At 39.2% G+C, this 20,154-nt stretch overlaps 1 protein-coding gene and 1 gene segment (V, D, J or C); both read left to right on the top strand.

Annotated features, from left to right (window-relative positions):
• Positions 1 to 2,539: 2,539 nt before the first annotated feature.
• Positions 2,540 to 3,773, top strand: LOC306748831 (Ig kappa-b4 chain C region-like). The segment is given in 2 exons: positions 2,540 to 2,551; positions 3,360 to 3,773.
• Positions 3,774 to 8,824: 5,051 nt separating this feature from the next.
• LOC306748724 (uncharacterized protein) lies at positions 8,825 to 18,788 on the top strand. The gene is made up of 6 exons (XM_079231936.1): positions 8,825 to 8,943; positions 10,580 to 10,708; positions 12,768 to 12,944; positions 13,052 to 13,227; positions 14,119 to 14,234; positions 17,461 to 18,788. Exons 1-6 carry the CDS (start codon positions 8,847 to 8,849, stop codon positions 17,639 to 17,641), a joined length of 876 nt encoding a protein of 291 aa, XP_079088062.1. The 5' UTR covers positions 8,825 to 8,846; the 3' UTR covers positions 17,642 to 18,788.
• The last annotated feature ends 1,366 nt before the right edge of the window (positions 18,789 to 20,154 follow it).

Raw genomic sequence — 20,154 nt, 5'->3', positions numbered from 1 at the left:
TCTTACACACTAGGTTCTTCCCTCAAGGTAGGACTTCATCAGTGCTAGCGATTCAGCTGAGAAGTTGAAATGTGACATTTTCTTAATCAAGATATTGTGGTTAACAGTGTTGAAAGCCTTCCTGAGGTCAAGAAATACTGCTCCTACTACTCCCCCTTTATCCAATTTAAGCTTTATCTTCTCAAGGAGGATGCAGTTGGCTGTCTCAGTGGAGTGCTTGGCTCGGAAACCAAACTGCATGGGATGTAGCTGGTGAGGTGAGTTGTTAAGGTGTTATTGGAACTGTGCATGACTTCTGCATCACAAGAGGTTTGATGAGGTCTATTTCTTTGACAGAAAGCAGTCCCATTAAAACTGTTGAAAGTGAAGTATGTTGGTTTTCCAGAGTAACCAGGACATTATCTCTGAGATGGAAAGTTACTTTCAAATGTTATATATATTTAACTTTGTTTCGCACAATCCATTCCCGTCCTTCAAATAAGAGAGAAAATATATAAGTATTAGTATGTAAGAACGGAACAATTTTCTTGGCTGAGAAGATCATTATTTTCATGTGGATGAACAGTTTCAGTGCTTGTATTAAAATATCTGATCATCCTGAGATGTAAAAACCCAATTTGTAGATTCAATTTAAGCGTCCATTTGCTTTAAATTATTGATCAGATTTAGGGACTGAAAAAATGAATGAAGATTTTGTGATGTATAAAAGTGTGTCATCTGCAAACAAACTGATTTCATGATGTGTGACTCTGAGATGAAAAGTCTGAGATCTTGTTGCATTTTATTGTGTGTATTGTGTGTGTGTGTGTGTGTGTGTGTGTGTGTGTGTGTGTGTGTGTCTTCAGTGAAGTGTATCAGTCTCTTCAGTAGCTTCCAGCTGCAGCAGTCACTTCAGTTCCTGTTCAGTCTGACTGAGGGAGGTTTTTGTACGACGCTTTTTCACTGTGTGAACACCCACTGACTGTTGATGTAATGAGAACTCTGACAGTAGTAAACTGCTGCATCTTCAGCCTGAACTCCACTGATGGTCAGAGTGAAGTCAGAGTTTGATCCACTGCCTGTAAAACGAGCTGAAATCCCTGATTGTCGAGTGCTAGTTTGATAAATAAGTAGTTTAGGAGCTTCTCCATCTCTCTGTTGGTACCAGTGTAAATAGCTACCACCATAAACGTTCTGACTGGTCCGACATGCGATGGAGACGGAGCCTCCCAGAGCAGAGCTCACTGCTCCAGGCTGAGTCACTGTGACCTGTCCTCTGGACTCTGAGGACACAGAGACAAAGACATAAAGCAGCGTCACGGTTTAGTCGGCTTCACTTCAGAGGGACGGATGTTCATAGAGGAGAGGAGTTTGATTCTCTGGACTTTACCTGTGAAGCAGCAGCAGAGGAGAGTCCAGATGAGGACGGAGATCAAAGTCATGTTTTTGATGAGGAGGATTTCTGTGTCTTCTGTTGTGATGAAGGACAGCTGTCAGTCATCCAGTGTCCAACTCTCAGGACTATAAACTCTCCCAGAGCACTGGAGCATGGTGCTGCTGATGCAAAGTGGCTCTCTATGGAAATGCTCTGACGGACTCCAACAGGGACTTGATGACTCTGATGATGCTGATTATCAATGGATCAATCACTTAATCACAGTATTGATCAGGAATGTGTCAGCGCTCATTTCAGTCTTTAGTTTGAGTTTGATGGAAACATTTTATTCTAGAAGGTTTTGTGAAATCCCCCAAATTCACTACGACACAAATCATCATCACTGTGGGACAATTTAAACAATATTATGGTTTATTTATTTATTATAGTGGACAAGAAACATGCATTTATGACCATTATTTACATTCGGCAGGAATAAATGTTTTTCTTTAGGAATATCTTGATGATTCATCAATTAGTTTTACTGAAACACAAGTTAATATTGCTCATAGATGTCTAACATTTAATAAATACATAGTTAAATCCTCATGTAGTATTTGTTAATGAGTTTTAAGTGATGTCACCAGTTCTTACATGAAGTGTGTAAACTGTGAATGAGTTTGGTGACTTTGTTTGTGTCAGAGTCAGAGAGCCGTGTCTCTCTACACTCAGAGGTTTTTGTACGGCGGCTCAATGACTTTGTGTCACTGTGGTTGACGTTTGGTGGAGGAACCAGACTGGATGTTGGAAGTAAGTCAAATGTTTAACATTTCTATTATTTCAGAAGTCAATTGTCTTTGTGTTCATTAATGTATTCAATAGTGTCGGAAAAATAGTTTTCTTAAAATTGATATTGACGACTATTTCGTCAAAAATGTTGCTCAAAGAAACAAAGTTCACTTCACAACAGAAAGTAAAGAAACACATTGTTACAAAAGTAAAACTTTAAACTGGAGGATAAATCATTTCCTCCAACTTTAATGGTGAAGTAGTTTCTTGAGTGCTTGTAGATTTAGTTCAGTCAGTCAGAGTCAGAGAGCCGTGTCTCTCTACACTCAGAGGTTTTTGTACGGCGGCTCAATGACTTTGTGTCACTGTGGTTGACGTTTGGTGGAGGAACCAGACTGACCGTTAACTGTAAGTACATCTGAGTCCTTTAATAACTTACAATATACATTATATATGTACCATATTTGAATGTCATAGCTGGAGAGCTTACAATTATATTTTTGTCTGATATTTAAAATTGTATCTATTTGTATCAAATCCTGAAGTCTTCATCTTCAATAACTCGGTTAAAATCCTCTTCAATGAATAATCTTATTGAACAAAACATTTTACTTTATGTTTACACATTATTCTATATTCATTGTACCTACTCTGCATTACTTTTCATAAATAATTAACTTTATTAATGTTAAAGTTTTGATAGTACGGCTAAAGAATGACTTTTTAGTTTATTTTATGTTCAGTGTTTCATGTGATGGTTATGACTCCATCTTTCTCCAGACTGATGATTTTAAAGCCATTCAACATGTTTTACGAGTTTGTAAAAAGTATTTCAGTAGTTAACGTTCTTCATTTGAATGAGTCAGTAATGAAGTCTGACTGTTGATGATTCCTGCTGACATGAAGAGAACAAACACGTCTTCATGTCTGAGGTTTTGTCTTGAAACAAGAAATACTTCAGATACTAAAACAATGAAAGCCTCACAATCGTCATCTTTACTGTAATATATTGAACTGTAACTCAGAAAGTTTAGTAAAAGAAGGCCAGTTCAGATGTTCCTCTTCAGTACTGAAACCTGTCTGTTGTCACGCTCACTGAGCTCAGAGAGGGAAGTGAGACGTTTAAGATCAGTTTCATCCGATCTGAGGAAGAGCAACAGAACTAGTAGCCTCCTCTGCTGCCCCTCATATGAACGGCATGACTCTCTCTCTGCAGTGGGCCGAGTCGTCCCCACCCTGACGGTGCTGCCGCCCTCCAGTGAGGAGCTGCAGCAGGGGAAGGCCACGCTCATGTGCCTGGCCAACAAGGGCTTCCCCTCAGGCTGGAGTCTGGCCTGGAAGGTGGACGGCAGCAGCAGCAGCAGCAGCATCAGCAGCAGCAGCAGCTGGGAGGAGAGCAGGAGCCCCGGGGTGCTGGAGAAGGACGGCCACTACAGCTGGAGCAGCACCCTGAGGCTCCCTGCAGACCAGTGGAGGAAGGTGGGCTCTGTGACCTGTGAGGCCACCCAGGGCTCCCAGGCTCCGCTCTCAGAGACACTGAGGAGAGACCAGTGTTCCCAGTCCTGAGCTGCCTCACTGGGACTCTGCTACTGGTTTCAGTCTGCTACTGCTCTCAGTCTCACTCTGTAGCTCTCTCTCTGGTTCTCTTTCTCTCATGACATGTTTCAACATGAACGTCTTCCTGCTTGTGTTGATGCTTTCAACATTTATTACAATAAAGATGTCATCTTGTGTATTATAAAGGTTATGTGTCTGTTGACTTCCTTTCTTTGATATCATCACCCTCCTAAAATAAGGGCCTAAATCCTCTCCTCATGATTCTGGCCACCTCTGGTAAAATCTCCTCCGTCCTCAGTTGAACAGGTCATGTGATTCTCCTCTGTAGTATAACATGTCTAGAGTGTGACTTAGGCCATTTTATTTTGCCTAAGTCAAAAGACAATCTGACTTAGTCAATTTTACAAGCTTTTTAAATATGGCATTTTGAAGTTAGCATTTAAGCTAGCAATTTAGTCAATGAAAATCTCACTGGAACATAATATTAGTAATCAAAACATAATTTGACCGGTATTCCAGTAAGCCTGTTGTGCCGTGTGTCTAGAGGCAGCTTCTGCACTCCGATTACATCGGTATTAGTTATTAAATTAGGTATTAAATAACTGAGGCCATTATTTTAGGAAGACAACGATATTTTCTACATATTAGGAACATTAGTCAGATCAGTGCACAAAATTAAAAACAGTAACATCCAATTATGTTCCAGTTTAAACTAAAATCATTAACTTTGGTAACAATACACATGGTGAGAACATTGTAGTGGTGAACCACAAAACTCTATTTTAATACTAATGTTCAACCTTTAAGAAGATCCATGTTATGTCCATGTGTTGTTAAATTATTCCAAGAAATTGTGAAAATATGGATTTATGATCTAAATAACAAGGCTTTTCCAGAATATATTTTTTAAAAAGCAGGGTATCATCTGCATACTGGGACATAACATGAATTTATTTTGAGTGTGTACATTTAATAATGTTTCATGAGACGGTAAAACTTGACCAAAAGACTCAAAAGAGAGGTGAGCTCAGTCTCTGTCTCCTCCTGTCTGTCTGCAGGATCAACACATGCTCATGTTTCACTGCTTGGAGTAACACTGATGTTCATTAAAATACTGAATACATATTGATCACATCAGATGTGTTCATGTATATTATAAAAGTATAACTAATTTCATATTTGACTGGCTTACATTTAAACACTGGACATATTTAATCCAAAGAGGCTATTATTTGAGGTGATGAATTAAGAATAAAATAATGCAGTAAAATCTAACATAAATATGATACAATTCATAGCAGTATTCATTTAGTTTTTGATAAAGTCTGAAAGTAGTTGTTGTTATTAAGTCCTGGGTTTGAGTCGCATGTAGCATTCATTTAATATTTGTACGTACATTCATGTTTTATAATAATAATATGATGATAATGTGTTTCCTCTGTGGTCGTCTGCTTCTCCCTGATTGTTTTCACAAGTCCCTCGTTAACATGTCTCAAAGAACATCTTGTCCATGTTTCATACATTTTGTTGTGCATTGTGCAAAACTGCTGCACCGCTGCATCATTGTGTGATTCATTAAGTGGAATTCAATTTATTGCAGCAGCACATATATAATTAATATATAAAATGTTGTATGCTTCTCCTTCATTAAACACTAGCAGTATTACAGCACGTATCTTCATCATTTGTTTTGGTCATTGTACAATTCATTTGTAATTTTTAAGTTTTTCATATATTTTATATGTTTTATATATTTTTTATTTTTTATATTTTTTATATCTTTTATATTTTTTATATTTCTTTCATATTTTTTATATTTTTTTATTTTTTATATTTTTTTATATTTTTTATATTTTTATATTTTCTTAATACATTTTCTGATTTTTATATTTTATATTTGTATACTTTTTTTTAATTTTGAAGAAGGTTTAATAATATTGCATCTCTGATTACTGAAATAGAGTGTTCAACCTACCAGCTGTGTAAGAGTCGGTGCAGATGGAGGTGAATAAAGTGAAAAGGGAACAGAAACATTCTTCTGGTTGCTACTGAAACAGCACCATTGTGGTCTGTGTAGTTTCACTCTGCTGCACATATCAATCCCATTTGCACCACCTGGTCGCTGGACTTTCAGAGTGTAATATATTATTTAATGGTGACATCTTCTGGTGCAAAAGTGGCATTGCTTCATGTTCATGAAGCTGTGTTGACCAGATCAGAAATTCATTGATTTTATTTTCCACTGACTCATCAAAGTCTCACTTGTCTTCATCATCGTTGGAAAGACCTTCATCTTCACTCTGTGTATATTTTATATTTGTTTGCCAACTAACAGCAATTCATTTTATTTTTTGGAACTCACCCACTTCTTTGATTGGATTCTGTGATAATTTGTAATAACAATACAAACCATTCACAAAGCAGCATCATTTTAAACTGGAGAACACTTCTCAATCACTGAGGTAAGAATGTAAACACCTGGAACCCACTAAAAAGCTCCTGTTAAGTTAAATATACTCTTTTTTATGTTTACACATACAGTATGTACAATAGTAAGGAATTACAGCTTTTATGTGTCGTGTTCTATCAATTACCTGAACTTTTAGGTATGTTTTTGAATCTTTATTAGGTCACTATGCTCTACTTTGGCTGCAGTACTCACATGTGGCCATGGGGCTGAAGGGGGCGCTCTTCAATACCTGCAGCTGGTTGGCAGCTGTGAAGTCGATGGGACGTCAACCAGGTCAGAACACCTAAACCTCTGAAAGTCAGCCGAAAGGACGTGGCCTCCTGCAGAAGACAAATCAATAGAGAGAGAGAATGACAACGTTACATATTGATTAAAGGGATTCCAAAAAAAGAGCCATAAATACTTCAACTTCCTCTGAATCCTTTTTTCAATGCCTGTTCACTCAATATTCAAATCAAATTCGATCAAAACACAAACTTTCTTATAAGATATAAAACTGACTAGCTAAAGCTGACATATTGCTAATTAGTAACAGACATTTCATCTTCGGCTGATGGCCTTTAATAACACACATCCCCCCTTAAAGTACTGCTGACTGTGCACTTTATTTTAACTTTAGCTTTATATTGTACTGTATATTTAATTGTAAATATTCACGCTCCCCGTTATTGCACTCTGTTTATTGTTAAATGTGAAATGTTACGCACGTCCCGCCAGGACACATCCTTGTATGTGGAAACCTACATGGCAATAAATGGTTCTGGTTCTGGTTCTGATCTTCTTCTGTGCATCCTGACCCTCGTCTTCATCGTTTGCTCCTCATCCCTTCAGGTCACGGCTCATATACATTGTTGTTTACAAGGTATCACGTTAGCATGTAAACATTAGCTAGGGTAGTGAGTCTCACACAGCATGTCATACAATATTATCCCAGACAATGTGAGAAAGGTTTCCTATTAGGCCACAACCTCTCCAGCAGAGAGGGGAATACTTCTTGTCATATTTAGCTATTACTAAGGGCGTTTTAAAAAATCTCATCCTTAGCTTCCAACTAAATTCTCTCCAGGTTGGACTACTTAAACATTTGTGCCAGGACACCCAGGAGCATCTGCAATGATGATGTTAGCCTCCAATTCCCATTTACTTGTTATACCCAGTGTGTCGATAGATGTGTCCATATGAATTCTACTGTATAAACAGGATATTACATGTTTTGTTTGGATTCGATACTCAGCTATCTCCACCCAGTACTCCTCAAAATTGCCTGGTATGTCCTTAATCTTGTCCCATTCCTCGTGTGTGGTCAAATAGTGTCGAAGTTGGAAATATCGGAATAGATCCTTGGCTTCAATACCATACTTTGCTTGAAGTTGTGCGAAAGCCCTGAGAGTCGTTCCTACAAATAATTGATTTATTGTGGTCAAACCCTTCTCCGCCCATTTACTAACACCGGGAAACAAGACAATCTAAGAGCTTGAAAGTAATAGGAAGAGAGCAAAAGAGAAATAACAGCCTTGGCAGAACATTCATCCTGATGGCTTCTACTCTCCCAACCAAGGAAAGGGGAAGCATCTCCCACCTTTCCAGGTCACCACGTTTGTTTTTCAAATATTTACTGAACAAAAAAGTACAAATTGAATGAATAGAAAGCGTGATGCCAAATGAGAAGTCATGTGATAAGCAAAGTCATTCTTGGGATCATGAGTGTCAGTACAAAGTGTCATGGAGGTCAATGCAGCAGTTGAGATATCTCATTCCATCCTCACAGCTGCTGGCATCAACAGACATCAAGTTGAGAAAAATAGATTTACAAAACTACTATTTTAACCTGCACTGAAATTCATCCCATCTGTTTTTCTTCTATTCATCAGCCCAGAATGTTGTTTTTACCGTAAAAACCGTGACGTAATAAAGTCAGAGAGCTACTTCAAGCACCCCACAACATGACCGGATAACACACAGCTTTGCCTTCAAAATAAAAGCCCAACATTGAGCGCGCTCAAATAGACTTGCTGTGTTTATGCCATTCATTCTTCGACAACGGGGAATTCAAACTAGACACTAGTTGTATCTGTCCATTTTGTACATGCACTCTGTCAGTCATTTATTCAACACAGTATGCAAATTAATGTAATTAATTAAAAACAATTAAAATAATGATAACAATCCTTTTTTTTCTTTCTTTAGATGACTTTACAAACATAACATTTCACGTTTTGAGAATAAATAAGCGGGTGTGGTCGTTTCTTACACTACTTTACTCCTGTAGTAAATCCTTGTTTGCAAAATATGTTGGAACGGATTTTTTTGGACATTTATTCTGGTCAGAAGTCGCAGATGTCGGTGAAGTTTCTTCTTCCTAAAAGAAACGCTCGAGAGGTGCAGTGGAGCCTCTACAATAGATAATGACATAATAGTGGCGCTAGAGAGAAGATGTACTGTACTACGACCGACCGCATCTTTTGGGGTCTTTTATTTTGAAAGAAAGGACCTGAACGCATCTTGGAGCTGTTCTGTGGGACTTGACTGCTTCAGCGACGGCGCATGGACACTGGAAACAGGGAGAGGAGGGGCGCGCGCAGCTTCACTGGGAGTTCAGCTGTCCACATTGAAACTTTATCATTATTTCTTTACTTTTAAACACATACTTGTGTTGTTGTTGTTGTTGTTGCTTTCATGTCGACCCCCGGGAGCTCCCTGGCCGGTGAGGGGATGTACTCCAAGCTGATTGACGACGACGATCTGAACCGCAGTCCAGATGTGGGGCTCAGCGGTAAGTAATGTAATGTAACTGCGTCTGCATGTAACTGCGTCTGCATGTAACTGCGTCTTCATGTAACTGCGTCTTCATGTAACTGCGTCTGCATGTAACTGCGTCTTTTCTAAATATTTGAGTTACTTTTATTTGGAGTCTCTCTTGTTGACTTTTTTGTTCAGTTCAAGACAGAATGTGTAAAACACAAATCAAAACACGTTATTGCCCCATAATGTCGGTTTTTGCACATTTGTTTGTATCATCCAGCAAATATTTGGTTTGCTTTTAATATATTTTTTTTGGTTATTTATTAATTGTTTATTATGACAATACTTGTTAGGGCTGCTAATGATTATTTATCATCGATGAAAACAGATTCATTCTTTGTTTTATTAAATGCCAGAAACAAGCATTTGTTATTGTATTTTTGTTTGAAAATGAGTACAAACATACATTGAATAATCACAGCTGGTTATTTTTTCCTTTGAGCTGTACACAAGTTGCAAAGTGCTTCACAGCGAGTGCGAAAAAAGTGCAAAGTACATTATAAAGAGCAAACAGTACATTACAACATAACATCCAAACAAAGCACCACAACAGTGCACACGCTAACCTATCCTAGCATGCAGCTGTTAGCATTTCAATGAAAGACCTTTAAGGATATTGAAGTAATGGGTGAGAGGTCAAAGTGTTGTTCTTTAGACTCAAAAAACCTGGATCATGACTGACGGATGAAATCGAGTCAGGCTGCCTCTGGTCAACCCTCATAGTCGTTAAATATCACGCATTTCTGACAATGATCGGAGATTAACAACAACAACAATAACCCCCTTGAATCCGTGGGAATAAAACTTCCCGCCTTGTGACGGTTGCATCAAGTCCAAACAAATCATATCCTCAACCTCCCTGAAACTGCTCCGGCAGCTTTTTCCACAAGTCTGAACAGATTTCAAAAGAGCGCTCGGGGTCATGAAAAAGCTAATAAAAAAGACAGAGTTGTGTCGGGTCCCAATGCCGCATGATGCTGGATACCAAGATACCGTATCATTTATCAGCTACAGGAAAAACAACATGTGTCACTCTCTACCCGATCCACACACACACACACACACACACACACACACACACACACACACACACACACACACACATGCAAACTAGCCCATTGCTACTACTACTTACTTTCTTTGTTTACCTTAAGTTTATTGTAATTCTGTGTTCGGAGGATCCAGAAAAATAAGCTTTTCATTGTACAGTAACTGTCTGTTATCTGTGCATATGACTATAAAAAGATAGATTATAACGTGTGCATGTGATGTGCTTCCCGGCGATATAAAATAGATGTTAGAGAGATAATTATGACCCGTTTGACTTCTTACCACGAGAAGTAGCGATGGAGACAGGACACAATATCTCTGTGTGTAGAATTTTACTTTTGCACAAGATGCTTTTGACGTGTCATGTAATGCACTTAAATTGCTGAAGCGTATGCAATGTAAATATAAACCTGACCCTTCCTTTAACATTCACATCAAACAGCCTCGATATCGTGGTTATTCATCTCTAAATATATCAGTGCGTAACATCCAGAACACTTGGATTATTTGATTGATAAACAATCTCTCTCTCTCTCTCTCTCTCTCTCCACTTCCAGTTCACCCAGTCTCCCCAGTCAGGCCGGCCCCCAGGCCGAGCGGCCCCGGGCCCTACCGCCTCGCCTCCATCTGCCTGGCGACGCTGTGCGCCGTGCTGCTGATCTCCATCATAGCCGTCACCGCGCACTGTGAGGACATGAACTGTCACGCGCTGTTACTGTTGAAGGGAATACATGTAAAGGAACCCACTGGGGAACCCACTAGGGAACCCACTAGGGAACCCAACGTTCCCATTAGTGCTCAACCAGAACAAACTTGTGGACGAGGGTGACACTCATTTAGAGGCAGCACGGAATATAATGCAGGTATTTCAACAACAACAAAAAAGCTTCTCAAAAGTTTAATGAGTTAGATTAAAAACATGCAGCTGATGAACACAATGCAAACTGGTGGGTGGAAACAATGACATCACACAAACATAGTTTGAGTATGAAAGAGGATTTGGTAAAAAAATAAATAATTAAAGGGTATTAGAGGGTATCATTCCAAGTAAAATATTAAGTCGTAAATTTACGAGGAATTTATGACGTTTGTTGTTTTTTACTATTAGCTGAAAGAAAAGACAAACACAGAAGTTAAGCTTTGCAGATTTTTGCTCATAAATTTAGGATTTTACAGTAAATACGCGAAAAAATGAAGTTGTTTTCTCTTAAATTTGCCACTTTGATCTTAGCAAATATCCAGTTATTTTTGCTAGTACATTCACAAAATCTCTGTTTCTCCTTAGAAATATATTACATTATTTCATAGGAGCAAATTTAACTCTGTTAAAGAAGTCAGATTATGCTCATGTAGGCTGTAAGAGGTTTTTTTTATTTGAAAGCTAATGTTGAGCTATTAAAAAACATGTATCTTAAGCTCCTTTTGTAATTTTTACCAAGGGAACATTTCTCCCACGTTTACTGTCAGAAGAAAAGTAATTTGTTCACCGTTGATAATCAGGAGGTTAAACAGAAAGATATCAAATATAAACATGAAGCGATCGTCATCAGTGAACGCTGTTTTTCAACATGTAAAGTTTCATGTAAAAAAAAATGAGGAAGCAGCTATTTGAGCATTGCAACACACACGTTTGTCGATAGCGTGCCGGATTTATTTTTCATATACATTTAGTGTGTGTGTGTGTGTGCGTGTGTGTGTGTGTGTGTTATGTTGAAACAGCCACACACTCAGAAGGCTGAACCGCTGCTTCTGCGCTGAACGAGCTCGTTAGCCAGCGGAGCCAGAGTGAGACAAAGTGAAGACTTTACATGCTTTTTAAATGTGATAATTAAACTTCAGATTAATTAACACACTTTGGCGAGAAGATGCAAGTATGATTGTGTTCATTACGATAATTATCATGACTTGACACAATGAGAATCTATTTGAAATGCAGTGTGGATGATGTGATGATGATGATGATGATGATGATGATGATGATGATGATGATGATGATGATGATGAACGTCATTATCTGAAGACACTCTTTTCCACTATTCCATTAGTTGATTTAATTGAAAGTTTCTCCTCGAAGAATCACACAAAAATATCACTTTAAATTGTGTTTTTTCCAAAAATGTGCTCATAAATCTCTTGGAAATAAATGATTGAACATGAAAAACAGCATGAATTAGTTGAGATGAGGGAGGAGAGGAATGCAATGCATTATTACAGACTGCATCTCACAGCGAATCAGTCATTTAGCGTGCAAGTTACTCTATATATCAGCATAAAACGTGAACAAACACAGGACTTTCAACCAGGAGACCGCTGTTAGAGTCCCAAAATGTCATCGATTTATTTTAAAGGTACGCTGGTAACTGCCGTTTGTGACGCGTTCGTCTTACTTATGTCACCTTGTATTTTACTTAGTTTACAGTCTTATTTTAAGAACAACCATGATGTTCCTTTCCTTTCTGGAAGTATAGCTTCCTATTCACACAGTTTGATGGCGTCAGTATATGCCCAAGTAAAAGCAGTTAGTCTTCCATCTCTATGGACGCCATGTGTGTTTCAATGCTGTATTTTTAAAATGAGTAAATACAAAATGAGTAAATTACAAATAAAAACACTCAGCCGCATCCTTCAGGTTAACTTTTAGCTTAAGTTTTAAGTCTTGTCTTGTGTGATCCTGAACTTTTATGCTTGTGTTTTTCCCCAAGATGTTCCTCTTCAATGACCTATAAATTCATTTACAACCCGCAGACAAGAACAAACCGCCGCCCGGTGGAGAAGCGACCTCAGCGACGCAGAAGCAGACGCAGGACGCGGCGGTTTCGGCTCTCACCGCCGCCGTCAGCAAACTGCAGGAGGAGAAAAAACAGCTGCAGAAAGAGAAGGACGAGCTTCTGGCCAAACTGGAACCCAAGATAGCCACTGAAGGTAGATGGCTCCATATATGCTGATGGGTGCTTTATACATCACATACATATATACTTGCAGACCGCACTGATCTGCTTCCTGGATGCTTAATCCCTCTCGTTCATCAGCTCCTGAGGTGATCAAACCCACGACGAAGGCCCCGCCCGTCTGCCCCAGGGACTGGCATCTCTTCAACAGCAGCTGTTACTTCATCTCCAGAACCACGAGGGATTGGCCCGAGAGCCAGTCGTACTGCCAGAGCAAAGGAGGTCACCTGGCCATCATCCACACGGCGGAGGAGCAGGTACTGTGTGCGACACGAGCTGCACGGTCATAACATGAGCTGTATGGTCATAACACGAGCTGCACGGTCATAACACGAGCTGCACGGTCATAACACGAGCTGTATGGTCATAACACGAGCTGTATGGTCATAACATGAGCTGTATGGTCATAACACGAGCTGTATGGTCATAACACGAGCTGCACGGTCATAACACGAGCTGTATGGTCATAACACAAGCTGCATGGTCATAACATGAGCTGTATGGTCATAACATGAGCTGTATGGTCATAACATGAGCTGTATGGTCATAACACAAGCTGTATGGTCATAACATGAGCTGCATGGTCATAACATGAGCTGTATGGTCATAACACAAGCTGTATGGTCATAACATGAGCTGCATGGTCATAACATGAGCTGTATGGTCATAACATGAGCTGCACGGTCATAACACGAGCTGTATGGTCATAACATGAGCTGCACGGTCATAACATGAGCTGCACGGTCATAACATGAGCTGCATGGTCATAACATGAGCTGTATGGTCATAACACGAGCTGCACGGTCATAACACGAGCTGCACGGTCATAACATGAGCTGTATGGTCATAACATGAGCTGCACGGTCATAACATGAGCTGTATGGTCATAACATGAGCTGTATGGTCATAACATGAGCTGCACGGTCATAACATGAGCTGTATGGTCCAATATCAACATCTTGTCTGGTGATAAGGTTGTGATCAAACGTCTGCTGGACAAAAACAACCAGTAATGAATGTGTTCCTTTAACACACTTGAACATTACCTTTGTTTGTGCGTGTGTGTGTGTGTGTGTGTGTGTGTGTGTGTGTGTGTGTGTGTGTGTGTGTGTGTGTGTGTGTGTGTGTGCGTGTGTGTTCCCTCTCAGACGTTTCTGTGGGATCTACTTCCCAGAGGCCACTGGGCCGCCTTCTGGTTTGGGATCAGTGACGGGCACACAGAGGATCAGTGGAAATGGGTGGATGGCACCCCGCTGGTCGGAGGGTAGGTTGACTTTTTTGCACGACTCATCTCACCTTCTAACAAGGCGGAAAAGTGTCTTAAAGCTGCATTCTCTCTCCTGACCACCAGGGGGCGACTCCTCTGGTTGTATAGAAGTATATGCTTCATGTGTTAAAGCTGCATTATCTCTCCTGACCACCAGGGGGCGACTCCTCTGGTTGTATAGAAGTATATGCTTCATGTGTTAAAGCTGCATTCTCTCTCCTGACCACCAAGGGGCGACTCCTCTGGTTGTATAGAAGTCTATGCTTCATGTGTTAAAGCTGCATTCTCTCTCCTGACCATCAGGAGGCGACTCCTCTGGTTGTATAGAAGTATATGCTTCATGTCTTAAAGCTGCATTCTCTCTCCTGACCACCAAGGGGCGACTCCTCTGGTTGTATAGAAGTATATGCTTCAGGTCTTAAAGCTGCATTCTCTCTCCTGACCTCCAGGGGGCGACTCCTCTGGTTGTATAGAAGTCTATGCTTCATGTGTTAAAGCTGCATTCTCTCTCCTGACCACCCGGGGGTGACTCCTCTGGTTGTATAGAAGTAAATGCTTCTTGCGTTAAAGCTGCATTCTCTCTCCTGACCACCAGGGGGTGACTCCTCTGGTTGTATAGAAGTCTATTTAAATGACTCTACTTCTCTTGATGTATTCCCTCAGTGAACATTGTAAACATGAGTTTATGTCTCAATCTCTAGTTTCAAGTTATTTAGTAAATTATGGTCATTTAGAGTCAAATGGATGTTCGTGTGACTTCACGTTTTTGCAGAATTTTACTACAAAATGCAGCTTTCTTTCTTGACATGCAAAATTATCTTTTAAATTGAAAAACATCATATTAGCTCAAAACATGATTCGTCTCTTTTGCATTACATACAAAAGTGGACAACAAACAAACGTTCCTCATCATTTAGTGTATTATTTGATATCAGTAACTTCCCCAGGTATTACAAACAGATGAGGGGATGAACGTAAAGGACACGGAGGACCGAGTCTCGAACGGTTCATTTCTGCCCAAACTGATTTGACTCCCGTGGCTCCAGACTGTCTGTGACTCACACTCAGCTGAACAAACAAGCACACGCACATCGAACGCTGACCTCTCGCATACCTGCAGGCCTTCGGGCCTGCGAGCCGCACTGTGACGCTTAACGAGGCCAAACGGAAGGAGTCAGGTGGCGAGAAGGGAAGAAGTAGCCAGCGGAGGAGAAAAAGTGGGAAGTGGACGAGGAGAATAAATGCTGTTAAGGGCAAACTTCATCGCAGTACTTCCTGTTTCACTGGAGAGTCATCGCTGGGGTGCAGAACATTTTTTGGAGGTAAATCATTTTTCAAAAAAAGGAAGGAAGGAAAAGTAGGAAGTGATTTTCCTGAACTCCAAAGTCAGAAGTGTCAGGGCTGAAAAGTATACTTCTTTAAAACTAGTGCTTGTTTGAAATCAGTAAATCCGTGGGATCCTTATTTATAACAAATATCCAGTCTCTGAAACTTTCTGAAACCGTCGAGAGAAAGTCTAAAAATGTGCACTGTAACACACACACACACACACACACACACACACACACACACACACACACACACACACACACACATCCAAACATTTAGTTGCATCATTGGAAATTGAATATTTTGGGGTTTTGGACCCCCGGTTGGACATAAAGCAACTTAAAAACATCACCTTTGGCCCTTTTTACAATAGTTTTTAACATGAACCGTATCGTAATATTTACTTATGTTAACCTATTTGTCAAAATGAACAGTGACGCTCAGTGCATGAATGAGTTAACGGTCCTGGATGTTCCAGATGTGAGGTAGCAGCTGGAGGGAGGCCAGGGTCACGTCTCCCCGCTGAAGCAGCAGCTCTGAGCCGCAGTGTTACGCAACCGCTTCACGGCGGGTGACCCTGACCTCTGACCTCCGATGAAAAAGCAAATGTGTCAGAGCAAAACGTAAAGTCATCTGACTTTCGGCTGGTTTGAATCTTTTCTTGAAGTTTATTTTCCCGTCTCGTGTGAACTCGACAGATGTTCTAATAACCATCTGATTTCTCTTCCTCATTTTGAAGATGACCAACCTTTTTGTCGTTCCTCTTTTGCCCCCCGCGTTCCTTCCCTTCCTCTTTCCCTGCTGGGATGTCCTTCACGTCTTCCTCGTGACCTTGAACTTGCACCTTGAACCACTTGTTTTTTTACTTTTATATCCCGAAGGTTTTTCTGGAAATAAATTAGTAGGATTGATTTCATTATCCATAAAACAATGTAGAGACTCATACAAAAATAATCCTTCTCAATCATCACTTATTTTCAATTGATGTAACCTTTATTTATCCAAAATCTTTGACAACGTTTTCAAGACGAATGCGTAAATAAAAACACAGATATAACTTCAAAACTCAACAGCAAAGAGTTAAAAAATAATAACATAATTTGTCCATAAAAGAGACATCAGACATTAAGTACATTCAGTGCTTGAATGATCATTGATCCTGCTTTTAGAATCTTGCATGCTTTATGAAGTAATCTAGTTTAAAATGGAGCTCACACAAAGATGAGGTTCCATAAACTTTAAAAGCACAACGTTCAAAGAATGTGAACATATTTTTTTCCGGTTGCAGCGATAGATATTTTTCGACGTTAGTAAAGAACATAGAGAAGAAGGCTGTGTCTGTAATGTAGAAATATAGCAATGTTGCATTCTATAGTTCTATAAATCTAAGAAAAACTACTGTCATTGTATTTCATACATGCAACGTTCATAACACGTGTGCAGAAACTCCCAAACAGAGACAAGATACTGCATCTGAACTTCCATCTGAACATCCATATAAAACATATAACCATAAGCAATTGCTGAAAGATGCATCACTGGAATTATTTATTTTCTTCTTGCAGCAAATAAATAAATAAAAAATCAGTTTAATTGACTCCTAACTTTCAAAACTTTTCATTTGTAAGACACTCGATGTGCTGTTTAAAAGACAGATTATCTTCGAGGAGGAAGCCCAGATATGTATACGTTTAAACTCATTATTTACGTGTAAACCCACTGGATGTGTGGGGCGACGCATCCAAGAGGAAGCTACAAATAAATGGTGCAAAAATAATGAGACAAAAATTGCCAATCGGGCAAAGCCGGTTGAGCAACAGACACATTGTCCTCTGCCTTTGAATATATCGCTGAGCGAGCTGATTTGAATGGTTTTCCCCGTTACTAACTGCAGCTTTTGGGAGGTCGGCGAGCCCAACAACCACATCAACGGGGACTGCGGCTACATTGTGAAAACGCAAGTGTTGGAGCGGGTGGCGATCCGGAGCTGGTACGACGCGCCCTGCTCCATGTACTGGCCCTTCATCTGCGAGAAGGAGATGGTCGCCGGCGCCAGCACCGCCGTGCCGCACTGAGGCGCCAGCGTGTGCACGGACGCCACTTAAGTACAGTCAGATATGTAAGATCTAACAGGGTGGATATAAGATGAATGCAATGAAATGAACGTGTGGTAATTCTGACTTTCTCTCCGCTCAAAAGCACTGGTATGTCTTATTAAAATGGGTTTAGTGGAGATAATTAGAAGTAGTCGTATACTCTGCATCAACATATGTTTTCATGACTTCTTCATACTTCAGATATTCCGTATTTTCTCGGTCACTGATCATATGATGAACATCAGCATTAAAAGATGTAAGGTGTATTTTTAAAGAGCTACAACATCCTCAACACAATGTGAAGACGTTTCAGTGTTGACGTCTGTGTTTAGATACCGACTGAAATTAGCATGCTAACCAGCTAGCCTCGGCCCCTTCCGCTGTTGTAGTACCACCTGTAACCTTGAGAGGCGATAGTGAGTCACTGTCTGTCCCCAGTCCATTATATGAAGAAGTGGCGCTTCCCGAGTGCTTTTTCAAACACGTTACTAATCTTCTAATCGTTTTATTTTGGAGCAGCAGTCGTTTCTATTTTGTCTTGGTGAAATACTTATTATTATTATTATGATTATTATTGGGACTATTCCTTTTACGGTCTTAAAAAAAATAAACACAATAAATAGACATTTCATTTCCAGAACTACTAGTCAAATTGAAGCTGGATGTTGAAATCAGTTATCACGACTGAAAAATACAACTTTTCATTAATATTCTCCCAAAAAGACGCTGAAAAAATTCCGTTGTTGTGTTTTTACTTTTCTGTCTTTGCCTTATACGACATTATATCATATATTTTTTAAATGATTCCTCTTTTTTTTGTTTAACAGATCAGGGATTCAACATAATTATCAATGTTCTCATTTATTTTGTAACATATTAACATGAACTTTTAACTTTTTGGGCAATGAATAGTGTTTATAATTGATGCGTGTTGTTAACTGTACAAGTGTCACCATGGTGACTGTGTGCAAGTGTGATTAAGTCGATTTGAATTTTATACAATTTCATACAATTTTTTGTTTTACATTTGAATGTAACGTGAATCAAATATTTGAAATTATGTGGAAATATGTCCTGTGGATCTTGTAAATAAATAATAATGATAATTGTTTGTGTATCTTAATGTCTCAGACTGCTTGTATTGTATTTATTGATATAAACAATGAGGGAGAGTAATATGTGAAGTGGGAATTATTTCTCTTTGGTTTTATAACTCATCCTTGTTGTTGTTGTTGTTGCCCAGCAGGTGGCGCTCCTAACACAAGCAGTCCATCAGTTGAATAGATTTGAGTCTGCAGGCCACATTTAATGTGCAGATAGAGAGGAAGGTCAATTTATGGAAGTTATTTCCTCCTGCTTCAATGTTGGTCCATTAAAGTCGGAAAGGACTTTCATGTGCATACTATTATATATTGTATTAGTATATTTTTATTTATTTTTTCTCAGCTCGACATATACATATACCAGACCATTTTAAACGTTTTTTTTTTTTTTGGAAATAAAATGTAAAACATCTTTGACTGAAAATGAAGCAAAAACATAAAAATAAAAAATAAAGAATATGTTAACCTGATTAACTGAAAGAAATAGCAATTTACATCCAATTTTAACTGCTATTTCTCTTAGAATAACATGTTTCAGCCAAAACAAATCAAATATACATTTATTTTTCAAAGAACGAAGCAGTACACAAATACACAAAGTAAAGCACAGACAATCGGTAAAAAGAAACTAATGCACTTTTATATGGTGGTTTGGTCTCTTCTTCTCCACATATTGTCTACAGCTCATCCACTTCCTGGATGAAGAAGCCGATGTGGCTTTTGTTGTATTCCTTCTTCCCTCTGAGCTCGTTACCACGGCCAGTTACCAGGAAGTCAGCTAGCCTCTCCTGTCACAGCTCATTAGCCCAGATTACAGGCTGAGAGGGATATCGGCCCTTCAACAAATCAAACAACGGACCAGTTTTTAGTTTCAGGAACCCGACAAGAAAAATGTCTGTTTAAGAAGCATAAGCAACAGAAAAATGCAGAAAATATAGAAAAACGTCCACGTGGTACTCAAATGATTAATAGGTACGATCACTCGTGCTGTCTCCAGTAAATATCATGTAGAATAAAAAAAAAACGTGTTTTATTTCAAGGTTTTAAAGGGTAGTACATGACATTGAAAAATAATAAATTGTATTATTATAAATGAATAACTTAAGTGAGGTGCCAATACATTCAGGCAAGGTTTGCATGTTGCAATAATTCTTCCCATTAAGTGTTGAAGTTGATTCATTGAAACTTAAAAGTTTGGTTTTGTGCGTAAAAAATAAATCCCAAATTGAACACAAATAAATATATAAGACAAACTGTGATCATGCTGAACATTTTATTTAATGCAAACATTTTCACATTTTTGTCTCATGTATCATTTCATAGAAGAAGAAGCGAGTGGAACACACACACACACACACACACACACACACATACACACACACACACACA

This window comes from Taurulus bubalis, assembly GCF_910589615.1.
Source record: "Taurulus bubalis genome assembly, chromosome: 16".
NCBI lineage: Eukaryota > Metazoa > Chordata > Actinopteri > Perciformes > Cottidae > Taurulus > Taurulus bubalis.
This window is presented reverse-complemented; position numbering and strand designations above follow the sequence as displayed.